The sequence below is a fragment of the Haemorhous mexicanus genome, chromosome 3, assembly GCF_027477595.1.
Source record: "Haemorhous mexicanus isolate bHaeMex1 chromosome 3, bHaeMex1.pri, whole genome shotgun sequence".
NCBI lineage: Eukaryota > Metazoa > Chordata > Aves > Passeriformes > Fringillidae > Haemorhous > Haemorhous mexicanus.
In genome coordinates this window covers 97,309,711-97,326,246 of record NC_082343.1, presented here as the reverse complement: position 1 = coordinate 97,326,246, position 16,536 = coordinate 97,309,711, and the positions used below count along the sequence as shown (strand labels likewise).

At 36.5% G+C, this 16,536-nt stretch overlaps 1 protein-coding gene across 1 annotated transcript in view; it reads left to right on the top strand.

Moving 5' to 3' along the window:
- MYOM2 (myomesin 2) overlaps nt 1–14,918 on the top strand; it is a 76,179-nt gene extending 61,261 nt beyond the window's left edge. The window contains exons 30-38 of the mRNA XM_059842788.1: nt 2,990–3,103; nt 4,435–4,522; nt 7,554–7,592; nt 8,266–8,371; nt 10,422–10,585; nt 10,913–10,949; nt 11,072–11,094; nt 11,903–11,958; nt 13,839–14,918. Coding sequence (XP_059698771.1) covers nt 2,990–3,103; nt 4,435–4,522; nt 7,554–7,592; nt 8,266–8,371; nt 10,422–10,585; nt 10,913–10,949; nt 11,072–11,094; nt 11,903–11,958; nt 13,839–14,165 — 954 coding nt within the window. The 3' untranslated portion in view covers nt 14,166–14,918. The remainder of the gene's footprint in view (nt 1–2,989; nt 3,104–4,434; nt 4,523–7,553; nt 7,593–8,265; nt 8,372–10,421; nt 10,586–10,912; nt 10,950–11,071; nt 11,095–11,902; nt 11,959–13,838) is intronic.
- The last annotated feature ends 1,618 nt before the right edge of the window (nt 14,919–16,536 follow it).

The window sequence follows — 16,536 nt, the reverse complement described above, 5'->3', positions numbered from 1 at the left end:
TCATTCTTTATGAGCAATTTGCATGCACATTTGTGGGATTTTTTTTTTCCTACTCATTAACTAGGACACCCTTAACCTCAAGTTATTCCCAGCAGAACTGACCTGGTGCTGAAGCTGCCATTCCATGTGCTCACATTTTAGGGCCCAACACTCATTAGTTAACACAGTACCTTTGCTGGAGTACTTTATAATCTCCACATGCACGTGCCTCAGGCATGAACCCTGCTTATCCTTTCATTCACATGGGGAATTAAATGTTGCTGAACCAGTTATGCTAGTGTTAATTCTCTACAAATTAATCTGAAATTATCTTTCTTTCCTTGTCCGTCAAGCCTGTTTATAGCACTGAAGCTGTGAAAGGCTGAGCATCCGATTATTTGCTTTTCACCAGTGTGCTTTTTGTTCACAAGGTCAAAACATTTTATGTAAATGAAATCTAGGATGTGGGCTGCTTGCACACTCATCATTTTAACTATGCTATTGACCTTATAATGTTTGTTACTGTTAGTATGTGTCTGGCCGTTAGGTTCACATGGAACTGTTGTTTATGGCTGTTTAACCTGTATTTATAAATAGGAAGAGTTTGAAAAACAAAGCCTGGGTTTGTCCTTCAAACTCCAGATACCTGACAAACAAGTCAGAAGTGTGGCCACTCCACGCTGTTTCTGTGGTAATAAAAACAATCAAGGAATAATCTCTGCCATCTCAGGCCATATCATATTACTTGACCCAGGTTTCTTCCAGGCTCTGTTTACTGCACCCCTGCAAAAAATAATTGTCAAGGGAATTTTTGCCTCTTCTAAGAGCCTGAGATAATGTGAAGGAAGTACTTGTAAGAGAGGGCATTTTGACCTTGACTATTTTGAAGGTCATTGCATGTCACAGGGAAGTCAGGAAATCACATCAACTGGAAGCTTGTGTAGGGCAAAGGCCTGACTGTATGATCCAGGCCCATAACAGAAATGATGTAGAAATATGGATTGTGTTATAAAATAGTATGCCAAATATTACCTCACATACCCCTTATTTTCAAGGTGATTGGACCTGACTGAGTTTTGATTGACTTAGTATTTAATTCTGAATTAGCTGGGATTGATTGATATTTTCTTGGTATTGCAGCCCCTTGAACACAGTTGAACACAGTCGTCCATTTGAAAGATAATTTGATGGTGTTTGCTTTTTGCTTTTTGTTTTGTGTTCATTTTTCTTCACATGCCAGCAACTACTGTCATTTTGCTTCTAGTAATTCTAAATTTCAGAACATTCAGAAGCTACTTGCTCTTGCACAAATTTGGCCCTTATTTGTACTGTGTCTGTTAAAAGCAAGATTTTTGGTGTGTGGCTAAACAGTGAAAAACATAACATTTCATAGTAAATGCCAACATGAAATAACTTCAGCACTGCAAATTGTATGTGTCTGAAACTCAGACTATTTATTGCCAGATTGAGTGCTAACAGTCTTTGATGAAAAATTGTTGAAAAGCATTAAAGGCTTGTTCCTTCAGGCTTTGTTCAAATAAAATTGCCACTCATGTCATAGGACCACAGGAAGAGCCACTTTGTAGTTACTGGTAAATGTAAAATGCTGCTCACTTTTCTTCAGCAAGTCATTGTTTTGGGTCAGGTGGTGATCTCAAACACTGTCAGAGATCCATGGCAACCATGCTGGCTATTAAGCAAGAATAGATGTGATTAATTTGAGCAAGTTTGATAGAGATGTCTAGGAATCAGTATAGAAGACCCTCTTATTTGTCACCTCCACAGAGAGCTTTCGTAGAACTGTTTGTCTATGGAATGACTTCTCTAATGTAAAAGGGTTAGAAATTGGTGCTTGTTTTTTCCTCCAAGCAAGCCACTTGAAAACTACTGCAGATTTGTGTTAAATTCCTGGCTCCCCTCTAGCCATTTGTTCTGTTTTTTGCCTTTTCTTTAAGGAGTCTTTTTAAAACAACTGCCTGGGGACTGAGAAATATCTTGCCAGCTCTGTCTTTCTACGAAAGCCACAATGATGGAATTCAGACTGCACATGAAAATACCATTGCACTTTTATGACTTTTAGAAGGGTATGGGGCTAGTGATGTCAAATAAACCACAGTGTTTTGAAAGTGAGGGTAAAAAAATATGAGGCTTCTAAAAAGACCTGCACTTTTAGCTTCTTTGAATTCACAGTTTGAGGTAATTTATTCAGAAATACTTCAAGTGTATCCAATATACAGTTTTTATATCAAAATTAGAACAGTACTTCAGGTACTGTAGTAGTCTATTTAAGTGTTGTTTCAATGAATTGCTGCTACTACAGCAAAATTCTTGCTTTCAAACAGCTGCTCTGCATATGCACTATGTTGTTAAACTCCTTTTTGTTGGGAGAGACTGCAATTTGTAGGATTCCTCAGGTCTTTGTCTGTCCCATAGGACTCAATGTAGAAGGTAAAATAAAAAAGGATTTTTGGTGCAGCTCACAATTTTGAAGTCTTGGATGCTTTCAGAATAGTGATTTCAGTTGCTTCCTGCAACTTATCCATGGGAGACCTTGCTTAGGTAGCTGGGATAAATCTTCAAATTGGCCAAAGACTAAGATAGGGCCTAAGTTCTGTGTTACAACTCTCTGGAGTCACAGGGAAAACACAAAAAGATAAAGGAGAGTTCAGAAGCTCTAATTTGAAAGATACTTCTTCCACAGCTATCTCTAGACAAACTAAAGGCACAGAGCAAGGGTACAAAACCATTTAAGGGAAGACATTGCCAGGATTTTCTTTAAGGATTTTACAGGGCTCTGATGTTGTAACCTGTATACTGTGCTGCAAAAAACCACTGTAGGACTAAGACTTGCTTAGTAGGACCTGGTTGAAATTGGTTTTTTACTTAGCTTTATTTGACATGTGTTATCAAAAAAGTGGTTTCATATGTTGAAAGTACCTGTGTGACTTCCCACAGTGCAATACATTTCCTCAGGATATAGCTAGGCTTATGTGCCTTTTCTGTTCTACAGGTTGCAAACACAAAGAAGGAGACTGATTTTAAGTGGTATAAGGATGGTTCTGGGGTTGATGTTGAGGAGCTGCCTGATCTGCAGAGGGGAGAATGTCACCTCAGTATTCCCAAGGTACTGTATTGCCTGCTGGTAACAAATGACAGCCTCTGCTTGACACACTGTGGATTTGCCACAGAAAGAGCAAGCCAGCTATCATGATTTTTATGAACAGTTGTAAGAAAAGAGATATTTTCTACTCTTCAATTAGCTAGTGAATAACAACAAGAATCTGTTTTTTTAATCAGCTCAGAGTTCATGCTGAAGTTGCTTCAGAGTCCTTGGGTGACCTGTACCTCATTCTTTTTTATTACTCCTAAATTTTTCGACTGTTTCAAGCATCTCATTTTTAACAGTGTTTCAGTTTTATTGCCTAAAATGAATAAGTTAGAAGTTTAATGCCTTCTTAAGATTTATCTTTATGCAAACAGGATAACCAAACTTCTATCTGAAACCATAACTTGCATAGTTGCTGCCTTTGTGAAGTGACAAAACCTCCCAGAATGAGATTTTTTTCTTTCAGTAATGTGCATTACATCTAAACTGTTTATAATTGGCTTCATATTCTTCTAACTTCCTTCCTTCATTTCCCTTGAAAGAGGATACTGACTTCATTTTTCTTGAGTAGACTTTTTTGGGGAGGGTGATTTCTGCTTGTCTTGGATCACTCTTGTTACTTGTCATTACATTTTCTGACATTTCTGCTGTGGTTTTTGTGCTTCTGGATTTGTATAATTCTAATCATTAAGTCATCTCCAATCTAGATATAAATGTTTGTATATTTTCCTTAAGTTTTAAAAAAATTAAAACAAACCCACAAGACCCAAAAATCCCTACTGCCTTTAATGCAATATCAGTGTGATAGATTTCAGAATATAAACTCTCCAAGGGTAATGAATTAATTATTTACTTAGAATAGATATAATCTGACTACAGTTACTGCTTGAATGCAAGCAGCATGAAGGAACTGATGTTACAGGATATAAATTTGCTGTATGATTTACATAATTCAAAAAAGTAATCATTTTCATAGAAGAAAAATTTGATTTCTAAAGTTTGTGTAGGTTTCAGTTATACCTTGTTACATCTTACTACAGTGCTTGTAATTTCTACTGACCAAGATCAATCCTGTCTTTTTGGAACAAGTGAAAAAAACCTCATGGTTTCTAGAGGAAATTGAACTGAAATCAGAATAAGTTTTAGGCTTAAGAACTTAATGCATCACCATTAAAAAAAGCATGAACCAGCCATTCATAGCTTCCATCTCCTCTCTGGTAAGATTATTTATCCAGAAGACTGTGCAATCCATGCTGTTTTATTTAGAAAATTGTGCAGGTGTTAGAGCAAATCTAGTGCTATGTAGTACTATCAAGTTTGTCAGTAGATATCTTGTGTTTTCCTTGCAGCTGTCTCGCAAAGATGAAGGCGTTTATAAGGCGACACTATCAGATGACAGAGGTCATGATGTATCTTCTCTTGAATTATCAGGAAAAGGTAACATTCAATCTACTGTAAGGGAATAATTATCTCCACATATTCTCCAGAGGTGTCAAAGATCTATCCTTGCAAATGGCAAATTTACATATATTTTTAACATTCTTTGAATTTCATTTCTCTTATGTTTTAGAGACCTGAACTGCAGATCAGCACTTTAGGAGGGGTGACACTGGGCATTTTTGTGATTAATCTCTAGCATTTTGACAGGCAGGAGATTAAGTATGTTTCCAATCAGACACTCCATTTTATAGGAGATCTCTCTCTCTCAGGTTTGTTAAGCTTTAATATCTACAAAAAACCCTAAAGCAACAAAGTGCTATGTTCATGTGGGACTCTCAGTGGGGACTGTGTGCTTTTGATTCTAAATCATAAAACTGGTCTGTGGGTTAGTGTCAGCTGGCATCTCAGCCCCACACAGCCACTTGCTCACTCTCTTTCAGTGAGATGGGGGAGAGAATTGGAAGAAGAAAAGTGAAAAAATCCTGGGTTGAGCTAAAATGGTTTAATAGGTAGATAGAAAGCTGTGCATGTAAGCAAAGCAAAACAAAGAATTCATTCACTGTTTCCCACGGGCAGGTAGGTGTTCAGCCATCTCTAGTAAAGTTGGATTCCATCACATGTAACAGTGACTTGGGTAGACAAACACCATCACCTCAAATGCTCCTCACTTCCTCCTCCTTTCCTGAGCTTTATATTCTGGGTATGATATCATATGGTATGAAATGTCTTTTGGGTCAACTTGGGGTCAACTGTCTTGGCTGTGTCACCTCCCAGCTTCTTGTGCAGCCCCAGCCCCCTCTTGGTGAGGCATTCTGAGGAGAGGAAATAAAAGATTTCCACATTGTACAAGCACTTCTCAGGAGCAGCTAAAACCTCCCGTCTTACCAACACTGGTTTAGTCACAAATCCAAAACACAGCACTGTAAAGCTGCTATGAAGAAAATTACCTCTATTCCAGCCAAAACCAGTAAAGTTTCTGTCCTTTATTCTATACCATTTGTGCCATGCTCGGGTCCCACACTTTGCAGTATGTTGCCATTAATCACCTCCTCCCTTCCTGCCTTTGAAATATCCACAGATATCCTTCCCTCAGTCTGTGGATTTCTGCATGTGTATCCTGACCACTGGAATAAGCAAAAGGTTCAGTAGGTCTCCCTCATATGGTCAGGGCTTCCAGTGACTATACTTCAGGTATGGCAAACTGTGTTGTACAGCTCGAATTGTACAGGGAAATGCCTGTTTAGGGAATTCACAGTATCTAATTCTGTGGGTCCAGGAGGCTTTGAAAAGGTCAACCAGCAAACCCATAAAAACTGCTCTATTAAACCAGACAATGGCTCTCCTAAATGGTGGAGTTAGCCTTGAAACTTAAAGGATAAAAAGAGAAGTCAAGCAGGAGCAGGGAAGACTGCTTATTCTATGGGGCAGGTTACTTCAAGCTCAGTATCCAATGACATTCAAATGAAGTTAAATGCAAATAAGAGAATATAATCTAAAATAGATGCATGATAGACATTTAGAAAAGGTTTCATATAATATCAGACATCACAGTGACATACAGCAATTCTATTTACATTTAATATTTTTCACATAAAACTGTCTTTACTTTGACCCTGAGATGAGCTCAGTTGGTTAAAGCATCATGCTAATAATGCCAAGGTGGTGGGTTGATCCCTGTATGGGCTATTCACCTAAGACTTGGGCTTCAAGATTCTTGTAGGTCCCTTCCAACTCACAATATTCTGTGATTCTGAGTGCATAAAAACCACTGATCTGTTGCCAACATGAGTGAATTTTACTTAAATTTGGTAAGAGTGCTTCCCTGGATATATTTGCTTAGGTCACACCAAACAGGCCAAAGTGAATCTAGTTTCATCCCAACCACATGTAGACATTTGTCCTAAATAATGAATATTTTTTGCCTGGCTTTTAATAGGAGGAGAAAGACATGTTAAAAATTAACTCAGTTTAACAGAAATCTTAACATTCCTTTTCAGCAGATGGAGGAAGTATCTGTAACAAGAAGAAAAGATGAGTATCAGGCTGAAGTCTTAAGCTGTGGTTTACTGCAGAAGGCTGTATTATCAATGACAGTCTCCCAGGAGTTTTTCTTTTGCATAAATTCTGCCCATTATTTTCTCAGAAAAAAACCCACCCAGCTTCAATTAGACAGTATGGTTAACATAACTCTACCTTCTCAGACATCTGTGATGTAAGATATATATATAATAAGCAATTCATGTCTTTATGTCAAGGTGTCAGTTTATGCATACTGGAGATTGCAAAGAATTATGAAACTGTATCATGATTTTTTAGCTGAGGGAAAAATGTGCATATGGAGATCAATACAGAACAAATATAAAAGTAGTATTTTCTGAACTTCACACATTTCTCTGTCTTCTATTTTCATAAAAATTCACCAGTCTTGAATAAGCATCCTTCAGACTTGACCATGCATTCTTTAGACTATGGTGGTTCTTTCCTTTCACCTTACACAGTGTCACTGAATATGTTTCTTCTGCTATGAAACGGTCCCTCACTCTTGTGCCCTTGTCTCCGGGGTTCTTTCCTCCTGCAAACCCATCAGCTCTGTGATATTTCAAAAGCTTGATATGATCCCTGCTTTATTTCACTTGCTGTTAAAGGACTTCACTTCTGTCAAATGCCACCCTACAGCGAGAAGGTGAAACTGTTTTCACCAAGAATGAGATAATTTTTTTTTTCACCTGCACTCTCCTTTGAATGTGAACTATTCAGTTTTAATGACTTTTTTTCTTTTTGCTGGCCTAAGGGAGAGAGACAAAGATTTGGCACCAGACAGCTGACTCCACAAAAGGCTGAGATACTGAGTGACATAGCACAGAATTCATATGCTGTACACAGACAGTTTCCAATTTTTCTTGTACACCTGTTGCAATTTTAATGGTTTTCTTTGCTTAAGGATATGAAGATTTCCCATATTGCTTTAATTAAACTGAACATAAAAAAGCTATATTCTGATTGAAATTTGTTTTCTTTCTCTCTGCAGTTTATGATGATATAATTCTAGCATTGAGTGGAATGAGTGGTAAGTAAATGCTGTCTTGAATTTCCATCTAGTTTTTTATTTTGAAGTCACATGAGGCTGAGACAGAAAACTTTTATTTTAAGTGGGAAATCTCTGAGAGTGCCAATGGTATATTATTATGGATATATTAATTTTCTGAACAGGCAGCTGACCTTGCTAATTGTCACTCTTAAAAGGGAATAAAGTATTATTCCACCTGGCTTGTTTGGTTTAGATACTGGGAAATTGTTGCAGCAATAATTTTTTTCTTACTTTCCATCAGTAAGGGAACCTTGATATAGAGAGAAGGAGGTTCTGAGTCTGTTCCCACTGAGAAGCTGTTCTTTCCCCTTAAAGAACAGGGTTTTCACAAGAATAAAATTTTTATGCAAATAGAATCATTATACTACTCTTTCATGGCAATTATATGATTAGATTATTATTTCACAATGGATCTTGCCAGTCATGATGCTTGTATATGACAATAAGGTCATAAACTTATTCTGAACTTTAACCTGATATAAATCAGCAGATGTTCCCTGAGAGGTATGACAATTGTCTCTGCAATATTTGAAAATCATGACCCAGGTCTTGAATTTTCTTTTGTCAAAACAGCACAAATAATCCACTCCTCCATTTCCTGTTCATTCCACTATCTCTCCTATTTGATCCACATGTGCTCTATTTAATCTAGGTAAGTCAGCCTCTCCACTGAAGATTCTTTGCACTGAGGAAGGAATAAGGCTCCAGTGTTTCTTGAAATACTACAATGAAGAAATGAAAGTCAGCTGGTGCCACAGGTAGATGAGAATATTTTTTCAATTTTATTTGAGAAAAAATGCTGTCTTTACAATTTAATATTTACTATTCCATGGCATTCATTTATAAATTGGAATATATTAATGATTTAATTAACAATATATTCTCTTTTAACATAGAAAGTACGTAAGGTATAAGAAATATTAAGAGGCTCATCCAACACCCTCAGGAGGGCCGTAACAGACAGTAAAAAGGAATCTACTGCATTGTGTTCTCTTATTCAACACAAGGTTGTTTGTCTTCTATTGTATTATCTGACTGGCTAAAAGACAGCAAAATATTTGAGCAGAGTTTCTGATTCAGGGCTGCCCTTTTTCTAAAGTGCATGAAACTCTCATCCAGTTCTAGGTGAATACCAAGGATCTACTTCCACAGTTTAATAAAATCCTGTATTAGAATTATTTTTTTCCAAACTGATACAGTCTTAAGTAACCAAAAATATTTTAATTTTGATACTCTTCTTTGAAACGATATTCAATGGGGCAAATTTGTATATTCTTCTTTCATAATAGTGATACTAGTGTGATGACCAGGAAAAGAACAAAAAATTTGCCTCTGCCTTTTAGTGTATCTGCATGAGTATTAAAAGTGACAGTCTATTCTACTATCCATTTCATAAAAGTATAAAAGTAAAGAATGCTACGTGGATAATATGGAAATATTGGTCTGCATATTTGTATTTATTTACATTTACATTTACATCACTGAACAGAGATTCTGAATGAATAAAATTTCAATTCTTATATGAATACAATGACTATAACCAAAGCTGTTAAAGGTAAAAGATAGACCAAAACCAACCAACCAACTGACCAACCTCTCCCGACTTTAACTCCTTTAAATGGGGTTATAGCAAATATTTTTTTCCTGGAAAAATTGAAATGCTACACAACCCATTATTTTAATTTTTTTCCACCATGTAAATTTCTCACTAGCATTTAATTATCCACTGTCTTGCATAGGACGAAATACAATAAAAGTCCTAGACCTCGCAGTTATCATCTACTCAGGGCATAGTGGGAAACATTATATGTAATATTTTCTCATATATAGCCATATCTATCCAGAAATCTAATTTGGTAGGCTGAACTCAATTAAGTTGTCTTAAAGAAAGGAAAATGGTAAAAATACTTTTTCACCATCAAAATAATTCTAGCTATGAAGTCAAATCAGCTCTGTCTAGGCAAATAAAATGAGTGATCAAGAAAAAGCTAAAACTGACTTCATTTAAAAAATTCCATCTAAAGAGGAGGAAGAATTGAAAGAAGTATTTCTGTAGTTAATGAGTGAAAGAAGAAAGTTCTCTTTGAGCTATTGAAAATGGTCTGGTTTATACGCTCTCATTAAATAGCTATTTCTATTTCCTCTGTTCATGACAGACTGTGGACAAGAAGACCACCTGATCTGAATCTGCAGAGCATTTCTTTTATTCTTAGCTAGGAAGTGATGATAAGTCAAGCTAATGTCATTGTTTTTTAAAGAGTTTTAATTTTTAAAGAATTTTAATTACTTATCTACAGTTAATAATTTTTTTCTTGTTTTTTTAAAAACCAAAAATGTACTTTAACTTGATGCAAGAGTAATTTTACACAAACCTTTTGTTAACTGATTTTTGAAGTTAATGAAATCTTTCCTTCATCAAAAAAGATGATTTTCCTTTAATTTACAACCCCTATGTATTATATTTTACTGTGTACAGAAGTGTACAGAACCCTAAGCATTTTCACACAGAGTCATGTATGTGCATAAAGATGTAAGCACAGCTCTGTGTGAGGAGGGTAGGAGAATGAGAAAAGGGTGAATAAATGAATCTTAGAAATGAAAACTCAAGCTACTCTTTTCAAAGTGTTTCATACTCCCTCCCAGAAGCAAATAGTGTTCTGGAAAAATGAGTCCTTAATTTGCAATCTATCTATAGCTTGGGAATACTGTGTTATCATTTGTGAGTTTTTTATAGATGATTTCCTGTGGACAACCTACAGGAAAATAATGTTCAAACTCATCTCAATGATTTTTTTTTTCTCCCCCCAGGGAATCTAAGATTTCTTCTGGTGAAAAGATGAAGATTGGAGGTGGAGAAGATGTTGCCTGGTTGCAGATAAGTGAACCCACTGAAAAGGATAAGGGGAACTACACCTTTGAAATCTTTGGTGGCAAGGAATCCTACAAACGCACACTTGATCTGTCTGGGCAAGGTATTTTTATAAGATCAGATTTGTATTGTGCCTTTTCATAGATTAAGCAGATTTTATTGGAAATTAAGGAATTACAGTAAAAACAGATAGTCTTTGATCAGAACCAGTCATAGGTAAGTTTTATAACTGTTACTATCTTTTTAGTCTTGTATCTGTTTTCAACACCAGCTGCATTAGTTTTCAGGAGTCTGCTTTCTCATTGTGCTACTGTGTGACACTGTACAGGTTTTAAAAGAGCTTTTATAATGGGTATGTGTTTAAATGTTTACTGAGCCCCAGTGCAAGCAGTTGTCATGGAAAATAACTCTCTCAATTGTTTTGTTGCAGCTTTTGATGAGGCATATGAAGAGTTCCAGCGACTCAAGTAAGTGCTGCAACTTTTGTATTTTAATGCCATAACAACAGTGCCAGCAGTGTCAAAATATATTTTATTATTAATTTCATCAATAACATTTTATGTTTTTATTTCTTTCTCAACAACTTTAGGGCAGCTGCTTTTGCTGAGAAGAGTAAGTTTATTTTGCTTTTTATCATAAGTGTTTTACAATGTGATCTAGTGTTCTTTTTAAAGCATTCATCATGATATGCTGCCATAACTTACTTAGTTCTGTGGCTACAGAAATCCTCTGTTAGCACAAAATATTGCAATAACAACAGTAATTTGTGGATTTAGTTGTCTTTAATTGCAATGGAAATGCACTAAACACCTAACATATTTTGCAAGCCTCCACTGTATCTTCTTGTGTCTGCAGAGATTTGGTGAAGTGACAATTGTGTGTCATACAAGGAGGTGTTGAGTCTGAAAGCTGCTGAGAATACTGAATATTGGGATCTATCTATTAAGTAAAAAATTGACTGCTGCTGCCTGTTCTGCACTACTTGCTGAGACCCAGACTGTGGGGAAGCTCATTACAGTTAGGGACTGTAGGAGTACTGGAAATTATATCAATTCCCTGGTGATAATATGATGCTTCTGCCCACAAAGTCTGTGGCAGAACAAATTTTTCCTTAGATTTTCACCCTCCTTACTTTGCTCTGGGCCCAAAACATAAACTGTCAAGCTCAGCAGTATACCTTCAAGGTTGTAATGTGTATCAGTTTAGAATGCTGTGGCACAATCTTGGCCAGAAAAATCTAAAAGGACTATACAACACATTAAACCCCTCCCAAAATATCACAAAAATTGTATTTTTTTTTAAGATTTAGGAAAAAAGGTAGAAAAAGAAAGCTGTGAGTCATGACTCCAAAACCATTAAGAAATGAGTAATGTTGAGGTCTAAACTTCATATGATCACCATATTTTTCTTTGATTCCTAGATCGTGGTAAAGTCATTGGTGGTTTGCCTGATGTCGTTACTATAATGGATGGGAAGGTAAGGACAGCTTTTGTCATGCTGAGCAGTAAGAGGTTTACTTTGTTATCAAAAGGTGAGGGAATGAAAATGGTTTCATAAAAACTGAAAGCAGGAGGAGAATAATTTTATTTTTAGTTCAAATCTATAATTTCATGAGTAGAATGGACCCAAATTATCTAAAATTATCTGTGGAATATAGCTGATAAGTTTTAATGCTAACTTATTAGGACTTGATTAATTATTATTATTAAATTATTAATTTCTCTTAGATAACATCACTTTTGAAAGCAATAGTAAATAAATGTTGCCCATGTTACAAAAAGGACAAAATAAAAACTTTTAGGGAAAAAAAATTTAGAAAAAATGAAACTCACACTATTAGACACAAGATTATTTTCCCAAAATTTTGTTTTTGTGTTTCCCTCATCAGTCCTTTAAATATTTTATAGTAAGTCTAGTTCCTGTATGCTGTTAGTTAACTTTGCCTCCTACACAATATCACTTCAAGAACACCCACTGACTTAGCTTACCACTAGCTTGTACCCATAGTATGTAAATCTTCCTCCAGCATTCTGGCTTTGGATGCATGAATTGTGCAAGACCACTTCTATTTGTGAACATATGCTGCTTTTGATCACTGAAAACTTCTTCCTGTTTCATTTTTACTCTGAGTTATATCACACTTATTCAGTCATCGTCAATCAAGAAAAACAATCCTCAAAAATGTTCATTCCCTGAAGGGGAAAGTGGAAAGAGTATAAGAAACAATTCTGGTAGAAATTGTCAGTTTGGGGTTGTTAACAGTAGGGTTTTTCTTTGTTTTATTATTTCCTGTTTTCTTTTTCCTTTTCTTTCCTAAGACAATGCTGCATATGTTAAATTCTTAAGGTGACTTTTATCAAGGGCCAAATTTTGTGCAGTGAGTTTTCAGCCAAGGTAAACAAAGTACAGACTAAGCAATGCAACTTCTCAGATGTTTCTTTCATTTTTTCATGTTTCTTTTCATTTTTTAAATACATGACGTTTACACACACACACACTTAGGGGGTGGTCAAAATGGGGTTCAGCATTACATCTATAAAAATTTGGAAAAAATGCTCATGAAAATTTTACAAGCTCCTCAAATCTCAGTTCAGCCATTGAGAAATGCTAAGCTGCCAGGATGGTCCATTAGATAATGTCAGCTATTTTCTGAATATGCTCCACATGCATGTAACACATGGCCAGGTTGGACAGGACTGTGAGCAGCCCTGTCTAGTGGAAGGTATCCCTGCCTGTGGAAGATGTCCCTCCCCATGGCAGGGGGATGGCAAGCAGATGATATTTAAGGTCCCTTCTAACCCAAACCACTCTATGATTTTGAGAGCACTTTACCAGTATTTATGTATTATTTATTCTTCATAAAATATTTCCACTTTTCCATTTAACCACACCTGGAATCGATGTCCAGGGATTCATGTTATGTACTCTATTTTTAAGTGATTTTTTTTTTAATCATCTCAAGCAATAACCTCAGGAGGCCTTGGTCAGAAAAGATTTGCTCAGTTCTCCTCCCTGCTGTGTACAGGGAAGCTTCAAGGATGTTTTTAAAACTACCATTGCCTGAACCTCATGTCAGACTAATGGGTTGTCAGGAGTCTCCTGCAGGCAGGACTGCAGTGACAGTCCAACTTACCATCTTCAGACACTGCAACCCTGAGGCTATTGCTGTATCACAGTTACTGGTGAGATGGTGGAAAGTCTGAATCAAGGGAAAAATAAATATTAGGGACTCTACTTTTCAGTCTTCAAGAATATGATATCATGTCTTTAATTAGCTAAGAATAAAAAATGCCTAAAAACAATACAGAGGTTAAACAAATACTGATCCCAAACTTACTTCTGTTTATCTCCCTCAGACACTGAATCTGACCTGTACTGTATTTGGAAATCCTGACCCTGAAGTGGTTTGGTTCAAGAATGACAAGGCCTTTGAAATTGATGAGCACTATGCATATTCATTGGAACAAGGGAAATACGCCAGTTTAACCATCAAGGGGGTGACTTCAGAAGATTCAGGCAAATACAGCATTCATGTCAAGAACAAGTATGGTGGGGAAACAGTGGATGTCACTGTAAGTGTGTACAGACATGGTGAAAAAATGCCTGAAATTAAGCCTGGCCAACTTGCTAAACCTAGGCCAATACCACCATCAGAAGAAGTCCTCAAACCTGAGGGCAAATGAAGATTCTGTAACAAGTGAAGTTTCACTCTATGTTTGACAAATATAATAGAATACATGAGCTGTATTTGAACTATTTCCACACAAAATTAGTTGGTAATGTCCAAAGGAAAACTGAGTTTTTAAGTTTGCTTAGGGCAGTAGCTGTGCTGTGGTGCTGTACACATCTGCAACAATCTCATTTTGAATGCATATAATAGAGTAGGATTTGCAAACAGTGAAAAGACAAATTCCTGCCAGGGGTTCCCATATGAAATGGCAAGTTCCAAAACCTACAAACCTACAGAAAACTTTCATTTTCACCCTTGTCAATCATCTGCAAAAAAACCCAAAGTCCGATCAATCCAACAAGCCTCTGAGAACAAATGTCCTGCCAGTAAAGATGGTGAACTGCAGTTAGATAGATATTCAGAGATGGTCCTTTTGGCTTTGAAGCCCTTGGTCCTGTAAGTTTAGTGAATAGTCTTGCTTCAGTAGTCACACTCTTGTTCTACCAATAGTGTGACTTTAGTAGACTTTTACAAATGTTCACTCTTTACTCACTGAACCATAGATCACACGGTTGTATTTTGTTTTTCCTGCTCTGTGCTAATAAAACTTTAAAAGTCACCTTCGCTACTCACTACTCCAAATCATGCCTAACTAGTTCTATTTACTCTTCTTCATTGTTTAATTATTGCTTATTGCACAATTTCACAGCTGGTAGCATGCAGACTATCGACTTTCAATAAAGAATGCAAATTATGGTTAATCACAGTCACTGGGTGGCACTTGCAACATTAATTTTACTTTTTACAGTATGGGTCAAGCTTTAACTGGCACCAGAAGATATGTATACAATTCAGTCACTTAAAATAATTATGTCTTTGATTCTCCTCTCAGTGAAAAGAAGAAGGGAGCTCTTCCATGGGTGAAGTGATGCTTTTCTAGACAAAATTTTCAATACATTTTTATAGTAAAACATTCAAATAGGATGGGCATCAGTTGCTCACATATCTCTCATACAATCCATAACTGAGTGTTTGCAGGGATGGCTTTTTTCTATCAGGTTCCCTGTTCAATAAAAAACCACCTATGTACCTAGAAGAATTCTGTTTTGCTCCTTGCTATGCAGCTTCCAGCATGGAGTTCTAATGGTAAGTAACACTCGTGATAGACATTGAAGGCAGCCCTCCTCTCTTGTCACTTTTCCCAGTCTCTAGGATAAATGAGTTGAAAAGGCAGCATTGTGGGAGATGGGAGCTTGGATGAGGGGTCACATGAAGCAATGGCACTGCAAAATCTTCACTGAACAAACTGGGTGAAAGAGTTTGGCACAAGTAAACAGACTAGAAATTTGTGTTTGGGGGTCACTGCTGGAAGCTGATGCTCAGTCTTTCACTCTGAGTTTCAGCTTCTGAGCTTAAGTGTGGGAAATATAGAAACAATTTTTCTGACTTCTCTCCACCCCCCCCCCCCCCCCCCCCCACCCTGTAGCAGACAAACATAAAAAAACCCCAAGAAAATGGACAGTTTTGGAACTAATTTAATTTAAGGGTTTCCTTTTTTTTTTTTTTTTTTTTTAAATTTTATTTCAGTGACATAGACCTTTCATTACTTTGTCTGGAACCCAATTCACTTGAACCACTATGTTTTTCTGTTTTGGAGAAAGATGAAAAGCTGATGAAATGAGAAACCAGCTTACAATCTGTTACATGCAGTAGGTTTGAGCACACAGCTGGGAGACAGAAGAGCAGCAATCCCCTCCCTCCTCCTTCCCATCCATGGATATTTGAACCAGTATTTCTGACTATCAAGGGTAGTGCACTAATGCTGAGTTTGGTCTGTATTTGGAAGTGTTGCTTCTATTTATGTTTTTTTTTGTTTTTTTTTACTTTACCTGTCTGAGTAAACAGACTGAAAAAGAGACTAGACCTAGGCATTCTGCCTCTCACATGAGCTTGTTAAATGCTAGATTTGAGAGGTTCTCTCCCTTTCTTGAATTTTATCCTAATTTTTAGTAGTCAAGGAGGGATTGAGGGCATAGTAGTATAAACTAGTTAGGAACTTGATGGTTTGAACAAGTAATGATGAGGATGGATTCACTGCAGTTTCAAATTCTCCAAAGACTGCAAACCTCCCTTGCAACTCACTGATCTCTGTAAGTAGTAATGATACAAAACAACAGGCCAGCTCTGGAAAGGAAATATCCTTTGATCACACTTTATTATAAGATTACTTGATTTTAAACAAAAATCTTTTTGAAATATTTTTGTACCCAGAGCAAATGAACAGTGAGTTTATGCTTAAGTACAGGATAATATCCAGGAATTATACTTAATGGTGATAAAAAATACTTTTTCGGGTGAAAACTTGTGGTTAGGTACCCACGTTC